General features: G+C 45.3%; 1 protein-coding gene across 4 annotated transcripts in view; it reads left to right on the plus strand.

The window, feature by feature from the left end:
- Nucleotides 1–22,432, plus strand: part of MFSD2B (major facilitator superfamily domain containing 2B) — a 65,399-nt gene that overhangs the window by 29,437 nt on the left and 13,530 nt on the right. For all 4 annotated transcript variants that reach the window (XM_040427418.1, XM_040427419.1, XM_040427421.1 and 1 more), the window contains exons 4-8: nucleotides 9,413–9,536; nucleotides 16,343–16,421; nucleotides 19,036–19,223; nucleotides 21,568–21,658; nucleotides 22,001–22,122. In XM_040427418.1, the coding sequence (XP_040283352.1) occupies nucleotides 9,413–9,536; nucleotides 16,343–16,421; nucleotides 19,036–19,223; nucleotides 21,568–21,658; nucleotides 22,001–22,122 (604 nt within the window). The remainder of the gene's footprint in view (nucleotides 1–9,412; nucleotides 9,537–16,342; nucleotides 16,422–19,035; nucleotides 19,224–21,567; nucleotides 21,659–22,000; nucleotides 22,123–22,432) is intronic.

Below are 22,432 nucleotides of genomic sequence, written 5' to 3' on the forward strand. Positions count from 1 at the left end.
TGTGGTCTATATGTAAGTGATGGGGTAAAATAAGACGCGGGCTGTCCAGTGCATGTGCAATAATATCCTCAGCTGGAATACGTGTAGGCCCATAGCTTACATGCCCCCTACTGTAAAATAGTGTGAATGTGTCACTTGTCCTAAAATATACAGGTCATGTGATCACCCATAAAAACATCTTCTTTTGACCAAAAAGGACGGTACACCCCTGGTTGTGGTGATTGTGCAGAGAGGCACCACCTATGGGTAATACTGGATAGGTGGCTTCAGCCTAGCTGCACTGTCTAATAGAACCACATGGTAGTCTGAAGTACCCTCCTGTCTCATCAGAGGTTCAGGCTGCTGCTCTGTCCCTCCATCCATGCTTTACACTCCAGCCCTGCCTGTTCAGACTGAAGATGATTTCCTGGGATTATCTGCAATCATTTTCTCTTAAAGAGGTATTCCCATGTGGGACCTTGATGGCCCTGCATGCTCAGTGTGCTGTCTCTCCTATTACCAGTGCCAGCGCCTGCCTGAAACAGCTGATCTGAGGAGGTGTGGAGTATTGGACTACCACAATTTAATATTGAGGACCTATCCTGAGAACAGGCCCCTTTAAAGGGGTGTTCTCACCATAAACAAAGGATAAATGATAGGTATTTGATCTTTCGAGGTTTGACCATTGACTTGGGACTCCTATCCTCATGATCATGGGAGCTCAGCAGTGGGACCTCTAGCGATCAACCATGGGATAGGTGACAATTTATTATGGTGGGACAACTCTTAAAGGATTGCTGCCCACCTCTCCAAGGCTTCTGAATGGCAGATTGTCCTTGTTTTGCAGAAGATCACGGGCACACTAAATCAATAGAGAAGACACCAGCAGACATTTCTGTAGACCCTCCAGGTCTCCTTAGACCTGCTGCCAAGATTTCATGAATTTTGCAGAGAGTCAGTGACCATGGTGTACAGTTTGTTTTGTGGTGGTGGATCCGACATGTTGGCCAGCCCTTTTTTCACCCTGGGAAGGAGTGGGGGCACCAACACACACATTAGATGGTCGGCCCGGTCCCGCAGGTTCTGCTGATGTTCTTCTGACATGTGGCCACCTTCAGTAGTAATTTTTAGACTATAAGGAAGTGGTTTTTTTAGGGCTCCTGACCGGATCTGCTTGGCAGCAGTCTGAGCTGGAGGTTTGGTCAGTTTCAGCACCGGGCGACTGGACAGCGAGTGAAATCACATTCTTCATTCTTACACCCTCCATAAACACCGAGAACTGAGCCTCCAGGAATAAAACCATCCTGAGGCCCCATGCACACGACCGTTGTTTGGGTCCACATCCGAGCCGCATTTCTTGCGGCTCAGATGCGGACCCATTCACTTCAACGGGGCCGCAAAAGATGCAGACAGCACTCTGTGTGCTATCCGCATCCGTTGCTCTGTTCCGGCCCAAAAAATAGAACATGTCCTATTCTTGTCTGTTATAGCTAGCATCCGTATTTTGTAGATCCGCCGCAACTTGTGGACCGCACGGCGCGGTCGTGTGCATGTAGCCTTATAAAGTATATTGCAAATATAATGTCACGTTCATGTTCTCCCTTTGGAAAAATGCAATGTTGAGTTAACCCCTTCCTGACCTAGGAAAAAAAAAATCTTAGTTTACTACTTTTCCATCATCCTACCATCTTCTGGACAAATCATCCTACCGCCCCAAATACTGTGCCGCTGTGCTCCCCAATACTATACTGCAGAAACAGATAAACCCCCTGATAATAGTAGTACCACACAGATAGTGCCCTTTAATAATTATTGGCACACAGTGCCATAAAACAACTGCGCCCAGGAAACAGTGTCCCCGAAACTAATAGTGTAAACATAACGTCCCCCAAAAATAATTGTGGTAAGCTGATACTGTGCCAAGGTGCCCCCACAGTAATAGTGCTCCCAAAAGTCCCACCAATAGTAATAATTCTCTGCTAGAGCACACATGGTAGTAATTGTGCTCCTACAGTGCCCCCACTGTGCCCCAGAAGTAATACTGCTCCCATAGTGCCCATACTAGTAATCATGTTCCCCATATACCCCCAGTAATAATAAAGCCCACCATAATACTCCCAGTAGTAATAATTCTCCTTATAATGTGACAGTACATAAAATGCCCCCTTATAATGTCCCCAGTTGAGCTAATGTCCCCATAGTGCCCTCATAATGTGCGAGTATAAAATACCGCTATATAGTGCCCCCAGTAAATGCCCCCATAGTGCTTCTCTCCCCCCTTCCTCCTAGTGCCACCCATAATGTACCAGTATAAAATGCCCCATATATAGTGCCCCAGTAGATGCCCTCAGTATCCCCCATAATTTGCAAGTGCCCGCCGTAGATGACTCCATAGTACTCCTGTCCCCCTTCCCCATAGTACCCATCATAATGTGTCCTCAGTAGATGCCCCCAATAATGTGCCAGTAAGAAGTGCCACCCAATAATGTGCCAGTAAAAAGTGCCGCCATAGTGCCCCAATCATGTGCCAGTAAGAAGTACTCCCCATAGATGCCCCCCCAATCATGTGCCAGTAACAAGTGCCCCCACAGCGCTCCTCTCCTGTATTGTACCATATAAAAAAATAAACACTTATACTTACCTCCATCAGGCTGGCAGCGATGCAATCCTCTTCTGGCCTGTGTCATCGCGCTGTACGGCTCAGGTGGTGCGATGACCTTATCGCGCCGCCTGCACCGACCTCTGATAGGCTGCAGCATCCATCTGTATCGCTGTCCTGAGGGTGGCGATACAGATGACTATGGAGATGAGCGCTTCCATCTCCCTGTGCCCTGCCGCCGCCCGCCACTTGTCACCAGGGCTGCACCGCCTGAGGCGAATACCTCACCTTGCCTAATTTGCACTGCGGCCCTGCTGGTGCCCCCTGCAATTTTGCACCGGGGGCGACAGACCCCCACCGCTACACCACTGCTAATCACACTTGGACTGGTTTCACAATGAAGACAGATAGGGTGGTGACTAAGGTCCCCAGAGCTGTCTTTTTTATGTGTCTATGACTTATCCTGAAGATATCCCAATATCAGTAACTATATTTTGGAAAATCCCTGGAAAAGTCCTGGACTCAGAATTACTGGGAACACCCCAAAACAGTCACTTTTGTGTGGTGTTTGCATAAGGCCCTCTCTGTGGGTTTGTCCCAGCAAATTTGGGACTGTTAGCAAGTATGCACTGGGGTCCTGTCAAATTAAAGTTAATTCCCTTATGGACCCCTGAATACAGCACCCACAGTGTATTGTGACCATGACCTAGACTCCACACTGTGGGTGCTGTGTGTATCCCTACATCCACCTGTGTGACAATAGAGTGGGAAGTTCCTGGCCCCGGGAGATTTCAGTTTTAATTAGGTTAGAAAAGGCGCCACTCTTGTCCATGGTATGTAAGTGGTATTGCAGGTAAATTCAAATGCAATACCAGACACAGCCTGTAGACACAATCGGTGCTGTTTCTTCAAAAACAACCCATCAACCCCATTAATAATATAAGTTGAAGAATAATGAAAAATAATGGTGATTTTGGGAGGAACTCATTGTTTTGGGTTTGCCCTGATTTTTGGAACCTGGATTGGGTGCAGTAATTAGGACCTTTTTAGAGGGATTATAGTAGACCAGGGATGTCCAACCTGCGGCCCTCCAGCTGTTGCAACAAAAAGAATGAAGTAGGACAGCACCACTTACTGGAACAACTAGTCCGTGTTATGGCGGCGGTGCTCATGACGATAGGTCCCGGCCTCAGAGACCCCTCAAATGTAAAGAAACCTTCAGGGAAGTCACAGCACTCTCAATCTTGAATCAAATCCTTGTGTTTATTCACACCGAAAATAACAGCAACGTTTCAACACACAGCGTCTTTCTCAAGCTACATATCATTCCAGCTGTTGCAAAACTTCAACTCCCAGCTGCCGAGACAGCATACAGCTATCATACTACAGCAGGGCATGGTGGGAGTTGTAGTTTTACAACAGCTGGAGGGCCGCAGGTTGAGCATCCCTACAGTAAACCATAAAAACCACTTCCAGTGATTTTAGTATAAAACTGGACAAAACCATAGATAAATATTGCCTGATCCCTACAGCAGACCCTCCTCTTGACTGATCTTGGATAATTTGGCCATGTCACAATGGGACACTGATCAGCTGTAATCTGAGCGGAAACCTGCCAGGGAGTATTCAGTTTCCCTACAGCGCCACCACAGGGCAAATTAAGCATTGCACAGTGACCACTGAAATCAGTGAGTTTTCTCTATAATGCAGGACAGGTCCTCCGGGGGCGAGGGATGCATTTTGCAACTCAGAATATACCCCTAATGGGGTATATGAAAACTGGAGAGTAACTGAGTGATTGTGTGTTAGGGCCATTAGTACTAGCCAGTATAGGTGGCTGCATTATTCTGCTCCAGTGGCATGCCCAGGACAAGGGTTTATGCAGCAGACGTGGCACCGGCTGAACTCGGGCAGACACTGCTAGAACCTCCTGTTTTCATTTTCACTGCACAATTAGCCGAGGTGAATTCCCCCGCAGCCCATTATCCCGCAGAGGGCCAGAGAACCTCTGCCATTGTCACACAGAACTGGTGACCGGCATTGTCTCTTTGTATTTCGATTTTTTTTTAAACAGCTCTGTGAAAATCATCACTCCACAGTGATCAAGTAGAAAGTAATGATTGATACGGAGCAGGTTTTTAATCATCTATTACATTACAGTGCCGCCTGCAAGATGTTACAGACTTAGGCTACATGCAGATGACCGTATGTGTTTTGCGGTCCGCAAATTGCGGATCCGCCAAAAAAAACTGATGACATCCGAATGCCATCCTTTTTTGCGGATCCATTGTAACAATGTCTAAAACGGACAAGCATAGGACATGTTCTATTTTTTTTTGCGGGGCTACGGAACAGACATACTGATGCGGACGACACACGGTCTGCCGTCTGCATTTTTTGCGGACCCATTGAAATGAATGGGTCCACATCCTATCCGCAAAAAAATAAAAAAAACGGAACGGACACGGAAACAAACAACGTTCATGTGCATGTAGCCTAATGATGATGTCAGTCGGCGCCCATTAACCTGTTTAGGACATAGGGCGTACCGGTACGCCCTGATTTCCCGGTCCTTAAGGACACAGGGCGTACGGGTACGTCCTATGTATTTCCAAACACCGCCGCTCGGCGGGTGGGGATCGGAACAAGGTGCCTGCTCAAATCATTGAGCAGGCACCTTGGCTAAATGCGGGGGGGAAGGGGGTCCCATGAACTAACCCCCGCCCCCCGTGTCGGCGATCGCCGCAAACCGCAGGTCAATTCAGACCTGCGGTTTGTGGTTTTACCTTATGCGACGGTGCCATCAGGTCCCCATGCGGCTGTAGGGGGGACCCGATGGCATGGAAGGCAGCGCAATGCCTTCCTTAGGCATTGGTGCTGCCTTCCGATGACGAGCCTGTGAGATCCAGCCCCCTGGATCTCACAGGCCGGAAGCTTTATGAGTAATACACACAGTATTACTCATACAGCCAATGTATTCCAATACAGAAGTATTGGAATGCATTGTAAAAGAGATTAGACCCCCAAAAGTTGAAGTCCCAAAGTGGGACAAAAAATAAAGTTAAAAAAAAAAGTTGCAAAAAAAGTTTCCCCCCAAAAAATTACAAGTTTCAAGTAAAAAATAAACAAAAACATAATTTTCCCCAAATAAAGTAAAAAAATTTCCCCCAAATAAAGTAAAAAAACTTTGGTAAAAAAAAGTAGACATATTAGGTATCGCCGCATCCGTATCGAACGGCTCTATAAACATATCACATGACTTAACCCCTCAGATGAACACCATAAAAAATAAAAACTGTTCTAAATAAACTACCTTACATCACAAAAAGTACAACAGTAAGCGATCAAAAAGGCGTATGCCCACCAAAATAGTACCAATCTAACCATCACCTCATCCCACAAAAAATTAGCCCCTACCTAAGACAATCGCCCAAAAAATAAAAAAACTATGGCTCAGAATATGGAGACACTAAAACATAATTTTATTTGTTTTAGAAAAGCTGTTATTATGTAAAACTTAAGTAAATTTAAAAAAGTATACATATTAGGTATCGCCGCATCCGTATCAACCGGTTCTATAAAAATATCACATGACCTTACCCCTCAGGTGAACACTGTAAAAAAATAATAATATAAAAACGCTGTAAAAAAGCCATTTTTTGTCACCTTACATCACAAAAAGTGTAATAGCAAGCGATCAAAAAGTCATACGCACCCCAAAATAGTGCCAATCAAACCGTCATCTCATCCCGCAAAAATCATACCCTACCCAAGATAATCGCCCAAAAACTGAAAAAACTATGGCTCTCAGACTATGGAGACACTAAAACATGAATTTTTTTGTTTCAAAAATGAAATCATTGTGTAAAACTTACATAAATAAAAAACTTTTATACATATTAGGTATCGCCGCATCCGTGACAACCTGCTCTATAAAAATACCACATGATCTAACCTGTCAGATGAATGTTGTAAATAACTAAAAAAAAATGGTGCCAAAACAGCTATTTCTTGTTACCTTTCCTCACAAAAAGTGTAATCTAGAGCAGCCAAAAATCATATGTACCCTAAACTAGTACCAACAAAACTTCCACCCTTTCCCGCAGTTTCTAAAATGGGGACACTTTTTTGGAGTTTCTACTTTAGGGGTGCATCAGGGGGGCTTCAAATGGGACATGGTGTCAAAAAACCAGTCCAGCAAAATCTGCCTTCCAAAAACCGTATGGCATTCCTTTCCTTCTGCGCCCTGCCATGTGCCCGTACAGCAGTTTATGACCACATATGGGGTGTTTCTGTAAACTACAGAATCAGGGCCATAAATATTGAGTTTTGTTTGGCTGTTAACCTTTGCTTTGTAACTGGAAAAAAAATATTTAAAATGTAAAATCTGCCAAAAAAGTGAAATTTTGATATTGTATCTCTATTTTCCATTAATTCTTGTGGAACACCTAAAGGGTTAACGACGTTTGTAAAATCAGTTTTGAATACCTCGAGGGGTGTAGTTTCTTAGATGGGGTCACTTTTATGGAGTTTCTACTCTTGGGGTGCATCAGGGGGGCTTCAAATGGGATATGGTGTAAAAAGAAAAAAGTCCAGCAAAATCTGCCTTCCAAAAACCGTATGGCATTCCTTTCCTTCTGCGCCCTGCCGTGTGCCCATACAGCAATTTGCGACAACATATGGGGTGTTTCTGTAAACTACAGAATCAGGGCCATAAATATTGAGTTTTGTTTGGCTGTTAACCCTTGCTTTGTAACTGGAAAAAAAAATATTAAAATGTAAAATCTGCCAAAAAAGTGATATTTTGAAATTGTATCTCTATTTTCCATTATTTCTTGTGGAACACCTAAAGGGTTAACGACGTTTGTAAAATCAGTTTTGAATACCTTAAGGGGTGTAGTTTCTAATTTTTGGGTGGTTTTTATTATGTAAGCCTCACAAAAAGACTTCAGACCTGAACTGGTCCTTAAAAAGTTGGTTTTTGAAAATTTCTGAGAAATTTCAATATTTACTTCTAAACTTATAAGCCTTGTAACGTCCCCCAAAAATAAAATGTCATTCCCAAAATGATCCTAACATGAAGTAGACATATGGGGAATGTAAAGTAATAACAATTTTTGTAGGTATTACTATGTATTATAGAAGTAGAGAAATTGAAACTTTGCTAATTTTTCAAAATTATTTGCAAATTTGGTATTTTATAAAAAATATTTTTTTTGACTCCATTTTACCAGTGTCATGAAGGACAATATGTGACGAAAAAAACTATCTCAGAATGGCCTGGATAAGTCAAAGTGTTTTAAAGTCATCACCACTTAAAGTGACACTGGTCAGATTTGCAAAAAATTGCCTGGTCCTTAAGGTGAAATAAGGCTGTGTCCTTAAGGAGTTAAGTGCCATTCACGTGCAACAGTTATCGATAGTACAAAAATGAATGATCGGTAATACGATTGTTCATCCCACAATGATGATTTTTAAATGGGTTTTAAGGACTCAACAACCCACCATAATTAATATCTTGCCTGCAGAAGAATGTTTTCAGTATACTTACATCTTGAAGTGTGTGGATTGCCTACTCTGAAACATGATGCTCCTCTTCGACAATTCAAAATCGGTGACATATTGCCACTCCAGGCACTGATTTATTGTTAATGAGGCTGGCCACTTTCTGGCTACTGTTTAGCAACGTGCTTGTGATATGATTATATGGCACTTACTAATATAGCCGTTGTTGAAATCCTGCACCATTTTTTGCTGTCCTCATGGAGGTCCTGTCCATAAAATGGCCACTGATGGAATATCATGTGTCCAGGCAAATCACTTCCATGTGATGTCTCCTCCATTCAAACACACTGCTCTAAACTCCCAACAGAACAAGTGCAGATGCAGTGTATTTGAATAGAGGTGATTTGCCTGGTCACATGACCCTCCATCAGTAGCAACTTTATGGACAGGACCTCTGTATGGACAGCACAAAAGTCTTGGCAAACATGGAGACATACCTTATGAAATATAGAAAATGATGCAGAATTTCAACAAAGGTCATATAATCATCTCATAAACACATTGGTAAACAGTAACCAGAAAGTGGACAACCCCTTTAAAATTGGGCTACACATAGGCCTTTCATCCTTCTATTAGGATATGTAATGGCTCCCCGCGTAAGGAGGCTTTCTTCCTTAAGCATGGTCTATACAATTTAGGCTGGTTAGGTGATGCCTTTAAACCCCTTTGTGGATGATTTGGGGGTACAAGACACTAATTGGCGCCCCAGACTCCCCTCCCCCCCTCGGATTAATGACGCCAACCAGTAACATGGCGGCTCGTCTATATTATATATTTTGTAATTACTAAATAAATTATACTTTTACTGTTATCGTATACAATGTACTGATACATAGAGATGTACCTCAAGATGCCAGTACATTTTACATGAATAGTAGTGAAGGCTTTTGCTTAGAGAAAATCATCCTATTAGTAACAGTGGGCTCTGTAGCTCACTGGTCAGTATGTCAATCTCCCATACAGAAGGTTCTGGGTTCAAGACCTGGTAGCAGCAATTAAAATTTTGAAAAACAGTGACGAATAACATTTATACAGGGTTATCCCCAAACACAGCCAGAATGCTAACAGTGTTTGGGGATCCCCCCAGGGGGGATGCTATATATGGAAATAGCCGCATATGTTCTCAGGATGGGACTCTCGAGCAGTATCTCTGAATCCACCAAGTTAAGAATAGCTTTAGATGGCGTCTGATGAGTGATGTGTGAATATGTGGCCATAGGTAGCAGAATTGGAGGTGGTCACATCATCCTTTCTCTCTCTGTATTTCAGGATTTTGGGGTGCACCCCGTTTCTCGTACTCTCTTATTTCTTCTTGTGGTTTGTTCCTCCCTTTGTCACCGGAAGAGTCCTGTGGTATTTGCTGTTCTACTGCTCCTTCCAAGTACTAAGCACGGTGGGTATCATACAGTATAACACCTTACCTGTCATCTCACATAACTTCACCCGCTGATACACTGAGCTTCAGACCATTGGGAAATTTAAAGCCAAAACGTTGAAAACATGCATTTTTTGGATAAATACATTTATAGTTAAGCTGGAAGTGCCAGCCATAGTACCTGCTTTGGTGATACCATACGATGCCGCCCACAGTGACGCTATAAGACCATCAGCGCCAAAGACCCTCATAATAGTGCAGCTGTAATGCCTCCATAACATTGCGAGCCACAGTGCCTTTTAACAGTGACAGTCACAGGGGCCACACAACATTGCCATAGGGCCACCATAACTGTGCCAGTCACAGGTCCACAATAGCAGTGCTAGTCACAGTGTGGTCATGCCAGTGCCTGACTCAGGGCACCAAAAACAGTGCCAGCCATATAACCTCCATATATTGTGTGTGACACCACCCTTAAGGAGGTGGTAGGTAGGTGGGTGACTGGTTGGGTAGGCCGATCACTGACATTAGTGAATTAGTACTAGAAGTAATGATTGACTACAGTAAAAGATTGTTGGTCCAGCAGAGGCGTAAAGGAACTCCGGGGGAGTATGGTTATGTTGGACACATGCACCAGGAGCTCACCCGGTGAATACGCCATACGTATATTGCAAATGTAGTTTGTATGCACCTTAAAGTCGGCCCTTTATACGCCGTGACATTTTCTCGTCCGCAGAAAGGAAAAGAATAGAATATGTTCTATTTATTTTTATTTTTTTGTGGGGACGTGGAACGGACACACGGGTGTGCTGTCTGCATCTTTTGCGGCCCCATTGAGATGAATGAGTCCGCATCCAATCTGCAAAAAATGCTGATCGGATCCAGACCGAAACTACGGCTGTGTGCATGAGCCCTTATTATGTAAAAACTGTAAAGTTGAAGGGAAACTGCCTCTCTAGTGCCACCTATTGGGGGTAGCTACCCCATAAGTCGGTGTATGACTCATTAATAGGCACCACAACTTGACTAAGGATATAAGCCAAACCTTCTCCATTAGGCCGGGTTCACATCACCATTTATTTTTCCGATTCATCAGAAAAAAAACAAAAAACGGATCCTGTATGTTATGCACATTTGGCATCCGTTTTAGCCATTTCTGTCTGAGATCCATTAGGCAAGCAGGACTTTTTTTGGTCTAAGATAACGTATATCAGACGGAGATGGCTGAAACAGATGCCAAATGTGCATAGCAGATGCTTAAAATACAGGATCCGTTTTTTTTCTTTATTTTTCTATTGTTCTGACAGATCAGTAGAAAGGAAAACTAAAAGGTAGTTTGAACCCGGCCTAAGGAAAAAGAGGGCATGACTGAAGGCTGACTTTGCACAGTGCTTTGGTGCCATCTAGTGGTGATTTGCCCTGAGTTGACATGTTGGTCCCTCTGTGTGAGGGCTCATGCACATGGCCGTTGCTCAGCCGTTCCGTACATTGGGGACCGCAATTTGCCGTCCCAAATGCACGGACAACAACTGTGCGGATTCCGTAGATCGATCCAGAGGGAAACCCCACGGACTCAAGTGACTCATCCGTGATGCGGGGTGCACATGTACGGTGCCCGCATATTGTGGACCCGCTGTTTTACATGACGGTGTTGCCGCCATACTCGTGTTGCAGATCCGCAAAACACAGATTCAAGTGACTCATCCGTGATGCGGGGTGCACATGTACGGTGCCGCATATTGTGGACCCGCTGTTTTACATGACGGTGTTGCCGCCATACTCGTGTTGCAGATCCGCAAAACACAGATTCAAGTGACTCATCCGTGATGCGGGGTGCACATGTACGGTGCCCGCATATTGTGGACCCGCTGTTTTACATGACGGTGTTGCCGCCATACTCGTGTTGCAGATCCGCAAAACACAGATTCAAGTGACTCATCCGTGATGCGGGGTGCACATGTACGGTGCCCGCATATTGTGGACCCGCTGCTTTACATGACGGTGTTGCCGCCATACTCGTGTTGCAGATCCGCAAAACACAGATTCAAAATTTTGCGGAACAGAACGGGGCCGCATAGTGGACATACGTATGCGGACAGCACACGGAGCAGTCTGCATCTTTTGCGGCCCCTTTAAAGTAAAAGGGTCTGCATCCGACATGCAAAAAATGTGGATCTAATACAGACATAAAATAAGTTTGTGTGCATGAGCAGTGGTGTATCTTGGTTTTGTGCTGCCCTAGGCGAGACTAAACTCAGGCACCCCCCTAATATAAATTTGACCCACCCCTTCCTGTCAAGGCCAAACCCCTTCCTCTGTAAACCCAACCCCTCCCTCTTTAGGCTCCACCCTTTCCTGTTAGAGCTTCACATCTTCCTTTCTGTAAAAGAATCATCACAAATGTATGTATGAAATAAAATGTCTACCATCTAATTATGCACATTCCTAGTTTGACACAAATATTTTGTATTTTTCAGATGTATAAAAAATATATAAAAATCTGTAAAATACAAAGTATGTGTGTCAGAAGTTGCGCTTTTTTAATTTTTTGAATAATGATACAGGCAGCCATTTTATTTAATACATTTGTGCTAATTTCTGTGTTGGATGGAGGGGGGTGAGGGGCAGTATTACACAATCTGTATATGTATAAAAAAATATATAAAGATTGTGTAATACTGCCCCTCACCCCCCTCCAACAGCACAGAAATTAGCACAAATACATTAAATAAAATGGATGTATCATTATTCTAAAAATTAAAGCACAACTTCTAACACAAATGTATTTTACAGATTGTTTTTAAAAAAAATAAAAAGTAATGTGCAGCTAGAGATAGTACAGTATTAACCCGTCCCTAATTCTTCCCCCATAAAACAACTAAGTAATAGATTTTTTTTGTGAATTACTGTAATTTAATTACTTACAGTTTTTTAAGACAGCAGGCATTGGTGTCCGGGGCCTGGCCTCACGACTTGTTCACGGTGACCGTGTGCAGGATCTGTTCTGCACTTGGAGGAGATAAGGCTCAACCTAGCATTGCCGGCCCGTGACTCCACCTCCGTGTGACGTCACGACGGCAACGCGCAGACGCAAAAGGCAGGGGAGGTCGGGAGGAAGTCAGGATGAGAAGGAAGTACCATATTTTCCGGCGTATAAGACGACCCCCAACTTTTCCATTTAAAATAAAGGTTTTGGGCTATACTCGCCGTATAAGACTACCCCTGATTGCCCAGCCCTCCCTGTCTTCAAGACGATCTTCTCCAGTCCAGGGAACTGACTGGGATCTGTGGATGGCACTGTTATGAGGAGGGGGATCTGTGAATGGCATTGTTATGGGGAGGGGGATCTGTGGATGACACTGCTATGGGAGGGGGATCAGTGGATGACACTGCTATGGGGGGATCTATTGATGACACTATATAGCATCTTATGCTATATGTGTCATCCACAGATCCACCCCATGACAGTGTCATCCACAGATCCCCCTCCCCATAACAGTGCCATCCACAGATCCCCCCCCTAAACAGTGGCATCCACAGATCCCCCTAAACAGTGGCATCCACAGACCCCCCCCCCTAAACAGTTGCATCCACAGATCTCCCCCCAAACAGTGGCATCCACAGATCCCCATCTTAACAGTGCCATCCACAATCCCCCCCCCTAAATAGTGCCTTCCTCAGATCGCCGCCCCTAAACAGTGCCATCCACAGATCCCCCTCCCCTAAACAGTGCCATCCACAGATCCCCCTCCCCTAAACAGTGCCATCCACAGATCCCCCTCCCCTAAACAGTGCCATCCACAGACCCCCCCTCCCCTAAACAGTGCCATCCACAGACCCCCCTCCCCTAAACAGTGCCATCCACAGATCCCCCTCCCCTAAACAGTGCCATCCACAGATCCCCCTCCCCTAAACAGTGCCATCCACAGATCCCCCTCCCCTAAACAGTGCCATCCACAGATCCCCCTCCCCTAAACAGTGCCATCCACAGATCCCCCTCCCCTAAACAGTGCCATCCACAGATCCCCCTCCCCTAAACAGTGCCATCCACAGATCCCCCTCCCCTAAACAGTGCCATCCACAGATCCCCCTCCCCTAAACAGTGCCATCCACAGATCCCCCTCCCCTAAACAGTGCCATCCACAGATCCCCCTCCCCTAAACAGTGCCATCCACAGATCCCCCTCCCCTAAACAGTGCCATCCACAGATCCCCCTCCCCTAAACAGTGCCATCCACAGATCCCCCTCCCCTAAACAGTGCCATCCACAGATCCCCCTCTCCTAAACAGTGCCATCCACAGATCCCCCTCTCCTAAACAGTGCCATCCACAGATCCCCCTCCCCTAAACAGTGCCATCCACAGATCCCGCTCCCCTAAACAGTGCCATCCACAGATCCCCCTCCCTAAACAGTGCCATCCACAGATCCCCCTAAATAGTGCCATCCACAGATCCCCCTCTCCTAAACAGTGCCATCCACAGATCCCGCTCCCCTAAACAGTGCCATCCACAGATCCCGCTCCCCTAAACAGTGCCATCCACAGATCCCGCTCCCCTAAACAGTGCCATCCACAGATCCCCCTAAATAGTGCCATCCACAGATCGCCCTCCCCTAAACAGTAACATCCACAGATCCCCCCCTAAACAGTGCCATCCACAGATCCCCCTCCCCGACGCTCACAGGAGTACATTTATAAACTGTAATCAGTAACTTTAACTTTAATCATCGCTGATCTCTTTACTTCGATACCTTACTCTTAGCTTCGTTAACAGCAGGCGGTGCTCACCCACTGATGTCACGTGCCTGCGCCGCCTAGTGGGAGGAGCAGTCGCGTGACGTCAGTGAGTGAGCACCGCCCGCACTGCCTGCTGTTACCGAAGCTAAGAGTAAGGTATCCAAGTAAAGATATCAGCGATGATTAAAGTTAAAGTGTCACCGCCAGACATCTGTGAAGCTCTGACAGACGTTCTTCAGAACCTCCTGCTTGAGGTTCTTTTGTTTTGCTTTCGTTTTGTCATCTCGTTTCCCTCTCTCAGCTGTCATCTAGTTGCACTGATTGCATCCCTTTAAATCCCCTCCCATACTGCATCACTTTGCGGTTTATACAACTTCCTGGAGTGTGCTGATGCTAGAAGCTGTTACTGCTGCATCCACAAGATAAGTCTGTTTCTTTATTCCTGTTTTCCTGTTTGCTTGATCTTAGGTGACCCTGACTCCCTCCGTATTAAGTGTAGGGAGCCGGTGGTCGTGTCCCCTCACTATTATAGGGTGTTCAGGTGTCATACAGTCGAGGAACGAGGGTATGCAATTATCTACCATAGAGATTTTTGCATAGGCTGAGCAGTAAGGGAGAGAGCTAGGGCTGTTTCAGGGCTTACCCTTTGGTTCCTTAGTTTTGGGATCAAGTCAGTCGGATCTTCATTTGTGTCTTCTAGTTTTCTGTAACACCCTCCGTGACATAAAGTTACCGATTACAGTTTATAAATGTACTCATGTGAGCGGCGTGGCCCTGTATATTCTAACCCCCCGGCAAGCTTCCCTGTCACCATGGGAACGCCTGGGGGTTAGAATATACCATCGGATCTGTATAAGTCGACCCCCGGATCGGATCGGACAAGGGGCAAAAAAATATTTAGCATATTGTGTAACTATCGCTAAGCAAACAAGGCATTTTGCCACCCCATTGGCAAGTACCGCCCTAGGCAAATGCCTTGTTTGGCTCGTGATAGATACGCCCCTGTATGAGCCCTTACTTGAAAAATAAATCACAGCAGTGACATACAGTCTAAGCAGATGTGACTGCTGAGTTCTGTGATGGGACCGCAGACATGTTTTTTATGAGGCACAGGTTAGGACAGTAAGGGTTGTCGGCTCCTAGGCCACACAACGTCTTTAAGCTGCCCACACACAGAAAGTTGGCCAACTCATCGATTTGGTGCGACCAGCCTTTCACCTAATACATATAGGGATGTCCTGACTCTCCTATGACAACAAATTCAAGGCAAAGAAGGATCAGTCATTTTAAATGTCAACATGCCTGATCCTTTCTTCTCATGAGAGACAAGGCCCCAGCTGACCCTAGCTCTGTATGGTAATGGTAGGTGGTGTGTAGGATAATATTTCTGCAGTGTATGACGGCAGCCGCACTTTATAGCACTAAGGCACCAGGTATAACTACATTATATAGGGTGTATATATAATAAGAAATGCATAGCAGACATTCCTTTTAAAGGGGTTAAACAACGCCCATTTTTATGGGGGCACTGCAAGGATATTGAACACTCCAGCTGAAACTACAATGCCCAGCATGCTCCATTCATTCTATAGGAGTTCTGAGAACAGCCCAGCAAGTGTACATGCTGGGAGTCATAGTGTCACCCAGCTGGAGTGCTGAACGTTGCTGATCCCTGGCATCTTATTTATACATTGAGCTCAATACTCTTAAGCGCCCTCTGGTGGTGACTGCAGATATCCAGCATGACGAGAAGATCCAGCAGTGGTCGGGTCCATGGAATCAGTGATACTGAGCAGTAATTTACAGTCATGGGCATCTCCAGTGGCTATGGAGTAATTCATGTGCTGGAGTCATATTCAAATCAGTACCCCCTCATTTTATTATGGTAACCTGTGACGACAGCGTTTCTAGTCCAAGATTGTTGCACAAGCCCACCCTTCCTAGTATAGGCAAACATGGAGATGATGCAGGACTGGCGGTAATGCAATGCATGGGCGAAAACGTGACACCGCAGAGCCCATGCCTTCACGTAGGGCTCCCTTCTGCTGCAGAAATCACACATACGGCTCTTGGTTTTTCTTTCCTATAGATTTATCACGTCCCGTACACAACGCTGACCATGTTTCTTAGCACAGACCAGACAGAGAGGGATTCGGCGACTGCGTACCGTAAGTGTGATGATCAGGCAATATCCTGAAATGATTTCTGTGTCCATTTCTAAGTTTACAGATTAGAGAAGCTGTAAGAATTCACCTCCCGGTAAATCACCAACCTGCCAGTCTCTTATTACCACCGCCATATAGAGTACCAGGATGTCTGAGCGTCCTGTATCTGATATGTATACAGTTCTGTAATATATCTAGTTATAGATGCTACTAGGAATACAACAGTGTGTAGGCCCCCGAGACTGATAACACATTGCCGGGGGGCCGGATTGTCAGATCATCCCTGTTCCAGCGCTGCAGCTCCCGTCCCAGCCGGAACGGAAGCGAGATCTGATATCTATGTGCACGTGAGTCCCCTGCCGATCCTGCCATTGCAGCGGTATTGTGCATGTAAGTGGCATGTTACAGTCAGTGACTGACAGTTATCTGTGTATACCAGTGATGGCAAACCTTTTAGGGACCGGGTGCCCAAATTGCAACCCAAAAGTGCCAACACGGCAATTTAACCTGAATACTGAAAATACCGACCAATTAAACTGTGGGGATGTGGCTTAACACAGGCCCCAGTAACATGAATGCCCCCGTTGGTGCCCCCTAGTATTAAAAATGTCCCATTAGTGACCCCCAGTATTAATAATGACCCATTAGCGGCCCCCAGTATTAATAATGCCCCAGTAGTGGCCCGCAGTATTAATAATGCTGCAGTATTAATAATGCCCCAGTAGTGGTCCCCAGTATTAATAATGCTGCAGTATTAATAATGCCCCAGTAGTGGCCCCCAGTACTGACCCCCAGTATTAATAATGCCCAAATTAGTGGCTCCCAGTATTAATATTGCTGCAGTATTAATAATGCCCTAGTAGTGGCCCCCAGTATTAATAATGCCCCAGTAGTGGCCCCCAGTATTAATAATGCCCCAGTAGTCGCCACCAGTATTAATAATGTCCCAGTAGTGGCCCCCAGTATTAATAGTGCCTCAGTAGTAACCCCCAGTATTAATAATTCCTTATTAGTGGCCCCCAGTATTAATAATGCCCCAGTAGTGGCCCCTAGTAATAATAATGCCCCAGTAGTGGCTCCCAGTATTAATAATGGCAAGAACAAGATTTCGCAGGTCCTGCTGCTTCCAGTCAGTGCTGCAAAACGTCATCACGCTGGAGCGCGGGTCCTGCACATCCAGTGAGCAGCGAGTGTTCCCCGCGGCGCCATCAAATGGATGTTTTTTTTTTTTTTTACACAAGTAGAAAAGGGGAGCAAGGGCTTTACTAATGAGTGCTCCACAATGGAAGTGCTCATTAGTGCACAGATGGTAACCCTACGCACGGCCTACACAGAGCCGCGTGCCCACAGAGAGGTCTCTGAGTGCCCCCTCTGGCACGCGTGCCATAGGTTCGTCACCACTGGGACATACTCACAGCTGAGAAAAAGCTGAGGTAATAATGTATAAAATGCAAGTTACACTGAATCTTCTCCTATAAAACTATATATCGATCTGCTCTGCTCCTCCTGCTCTATAACCTGCTGCCTGCAGATTGCACTGCTTTTCGTGATGACAGATCCTCTTTAAAGGGGTTATCCTTATCAGCTGTTTGAAGAGGCCACTGTGCACGCTGGAGCTCCGGTGAGTGCGGCGCCGTACATTGTGTAGTGGCCATGCAGGCATACTGCAGCTCAGCTTCCATTCACGAGACTAAGGCTGGGTTCACACTTGAGCGTTTTACAGCGCGTTCAAACGCGCTGTAAAACGCTCAACACATGAAAACCAATGCTTCCCTATGGCCCTGGTTCTCACTTGAGCGTTTTACAGCGCTGAAAAACGCGCTGTAAAACGCCCTACGCTCAAACAAGTACTTGAGCTTCTTTGGGGCGTTTTGACGCGCGTTTGTGGCCATAGGACATTGCAGTCAATCACACAAACGCGCGTCAAAAACGCGCATATCAAAGACGCTCAGGTCTGAACCCAGCCTAAGTCATTAATATCTAAACAAAAATCCCTTTAAAGTGGTTTTAAAGGAATACAATATTGATGAACTATCCTCAGGACCGGTGATCAATATCTGATAAGTGGGGGTCTGACTCTAGTCAACTCACCAGGCACAGCGCCGTACATTGTATAGTGGCTGTGCTTGGTATTGCAGCTCAGCCCCATATACTTGACTAGGACTGGGGTGCACCAAGGCCACGTGGCCTAGGAAGAGGCCTAAGCGCTCATGGAGTGCAGCAGCTTCTTTGTACAGCTGATCGGCGTAGGTCCTGGGTATGGCTGTTCTGGTGGCTCAGTGGTTGGCACTAGGTTCAAATCTAACCAAGGACAACAGTACGCCAAGTAAATGCAGCACGGCCAGCTCCGTCCTCTGTATAGTTTCTGGTACCTGTGGCTGCCGAAAACAGGCTATCGGTAGAGGTGCCAGATATCGAACCTCCACTGATCTGATATTCATGGCCTCTTCTGAGGATAGGTTTTCAATATCTAGAAGCTGTTTTCAATTTATGCTGTAGATATTTACTCATTGCCTCCAGACATAGTGCCAGAAAGATACCCAAGTAATATAATGAACATATGTAGAGAAAATCATGCAGCCATGGACTCCTAACCCCACCAGATGTTCTCCTTTAGGAATGACCATGGAGGTTCTTGGGACTCTCATTGGAGCCGCTCTACAAGGGCAGATAGTGGCGAGCGCCCACACCTCTCATCACTGTCACGTGGACTCTGGGACAGTGAACATTTCCATGAATGCCACCTACTCCCTGGTGAACAGCACCATCTTAGTTCCAGGATCAGCAGACTACAAGCTGCACGCTGTAAGTACGGAGAGAAGGTCTGAGAATTGTGCACAAGGGGCAATGTCTCCTGGACGTTGTTGGCAGAAACAGCAGGCCTGCTTGTTCTTCTGTGGTTGTACAGTCTGCAGGCGCCCAATTCTGTGTATTTCTTTATCCCATTAAAAGTTATGTTAAAGAAGTTGTCTCAACTGGACGGACTCTTCTAGAACATTTTTGCTGTAAGGTGCTTCACTCGGCCCCTGAATGTGCGACCACGTAACCAGGTTCACAACCAGTCTGGGCACCACCCTATAGCCAAATGTGAAACGAATTTGTGCAAGAAATTGCAACTTTTCTCGTTACGCGAGACATCGGAAAAGTGAATGGAAAAGTGCATGTGTGAAAAAGAGATGTAGTTGAGGGGAAATTTATTAAAGGGGATTGTCCCATCTTGGCCGGAAAGTCAGAGACATAGCAGCATTCTTCAAACTAAGGGCTTATGCACACGGCCGTGGCCCGTATTGCGGCCCGCAAACATTGTGTCCACAATACACGGGCACCGGCCATGTGCACCCCGCATCACGGATGGGTCCACAATCTGGAAGGTCGGTGCGGAACAGAGGCTTGGAAGCACTACGGAGTGCTTCCATGGGGTTTCTCTCTGTGCCTCCACACTGCAAAAATATAGAACATGTTCTATTTTTTTGCGTTGCGGACGGATCATTGACCCATTCAAGTTGAAAGGGTCTGGATCTGTTTGCGAAATCCGCTCGGATGTTGCCTGTGCATTGGGGACTGCAAATTGCGGTCTCCAATGCACGGAACGGCCGTGTGCATGAGGCCTGACTGTGTACGATCTATCTTCATCTAGTATGCAATCAGAGGTTCTTGCCAGACATCTATTTTTTCTGGGCCCATTCACCAGAAGCAAGTCTTGGAAAACCCTTTTAAAACCAGACACTCATCTGCAGACTTCTGTTTTAGGGTGATTGCCCTTCTGCAGAGCAGAGAACGGGTTTGGCTGACTGGAGGGTTCTGTTTCTCCTCATGGAGAGCACCTAGTAGGCCGAAGAGTCTTATACTCCATGCAATGCTCCTCTGGGAAAAAGGTGTGCAAATTACCGGTATTCCTCTTTCCAAAAAAATAAATAAAAAAAATGTAAGAAAGAATGAAAGCCGTGTCTCTAGCGCCACCTGTTGGAAGGCAGGTGCTCTGCACCGATAAGGGGCATTCACCCTGAAACAGCTGTTTGCAGATGAGTGTCTGATTTGGCTATAGTTTTGTTTAAAGGGGTTGTCCAAGTTATTGTTATTGATGACCAGGTGTAATTCCAAGAAGCCGTCTCATTCACTTCTATGTATAGGAAGGAGCCGTCCCATTGAAGTGAATGGGACGGCTTCTTGGAATTACACCTGCGTACCACTTCTGTCGTCAAGAAAAATAACTTGGACAAGCCCTTTAAGGCCTAATCTAAGAAATCAGACATTGACTTATAGGACATAGGATATATATACAGTATGTACATCCCAAATGTATTACAACAAACAAGTAACTACAAGCGATAAAAGACAAATCTTTAATGTAAAACCTTTCAAATCAAATAAATGTAATACATACAAGTAAAATGAGTCCTCGTAGAACCAGGACAATGGGGCAAACATCTCAGATGAATGACTGAACAGGATATAATTACACACAAATTACAATGTATACCACAGCTAAAAGGGACGCCCAGATGGCCATCTGCAGTAAAAGAGACGCAGCCACAATGGGTGGTTAGGTAAAAACCTCAAAACTGAAATATGACTGGGATACCACCCACTGGTCTCACGCATTTTGCCGTTTAGTCTATCTGGGTGCCATTACATAGTTTGTCCACCAGATGTCCCTATTTTATTGGTTTTATGTGGATTCATTTTTAGTTGTATGTATATTATGTATTTGATATATCTTTTATCATATGTAGTTACCCATTTTCTGCATGTTGGCGTATAGGATAGATGCTTTCCAACAGGTGGCGCCAGAGGCAAAAGAAAGGCATTGCATGGCCTATAAGACTCTCCATATGAAAACCCCCCCAGGGTCAGGGATCAGTAACCTGTGAAACTACAACTCCCAGCATGCACACATGCTCGGCCTATCTTCTAACTCTCGTAGAAGCGAATGAAGCAGTCCGGGAGTTGTCGTTTCTGAACAGCTGGGCTACCGGAGGTTGCTGATCCCTGACCTAGATCATTGTGTGGACTCCGTACCATTGTGTCCACTTCTCAGCTGAAAGCAGGACCAGTTAGGCTGTACACATGTTCTCGTTCATTGACAGCAATCATATAGATGGTATCACATGACGTGCTTTGATTTAATTTTCGTAACATTTATGCCTAGAGGAATGTCTACATGATCTCTGCTGGCGTAATCGGCTGTATATATGTGCTCTGCACGGCTGTCCTGTTTCTAGGAGTCAAAGAGAGAAATGGTGAGACCCCCATCTCAAATTTTCATTTAATGATTGGTTGAATTAAAAGTCAAAGGTGTTATACCAAATTAGAAAAAGGAGGCTGATTTCTTCCTAAAACAGCGCCACACCTGTCTGCAGGTTGTGTGTGGTATTGCAGCCCAGCTCCGTTCACTTTAATGGCGTAGAGCTGCAATACCAGACACAACCTATGGACAGGTGTGGCGCTGGCAGCTATGTATCATTACTTGTGTTGTGCAGGTTTATATATATATATATATACCTATGTGTCACACTTCTGTAGGACTTTGTGTCTTCTCTGTATCCATACTTTACCTTTTAATAATTCCATCTGTTTTCTAGATTCCTATGCCAGGTCTACAGGGAAGTTTATGCCATTTTATAGCGGTTTCAAAAAATCTATGCGGCACGGGCCGTACTGTTACCTTATAGCCTCGTTCTTCTTTATTTCAGCTGCTGTCCAGGTAAATGGGGCTTAATGGTGCTGAAAAAACTCAGCTTGAATGGAGATATATTGTATGAAAAATTCTGTCCACTCCACTGACAGAAACGTATCTGTAACCTATCTGACCTAATGGACGCTCCACTATAGAGACACGTCTGTAACCTATCCTATATTATGTACATGCTTATAGAAACGCGTTGATACACTTATATGATATTAACGACACTCTGCTCATGTCTGTAACCTATACGATATAATGGACAATCCACTATAGAAACGCGTCTGTGACCGATCCTATATCATGTACACTCTTATATTAGGTACATGCT

Source organism: Bufo bufo, chromosome 4 (assembly GCF_905171765.1).
Source record: "Bufo bufo chromosome 4, aBufBuf1.1, whole genome shotgun sequence".
Taxonomy (NCBI): Eukaryota; Metazoa; Chordata; class Amphibia; order Anura; family Bufonidae; genus Bufo; species Bufo bufo.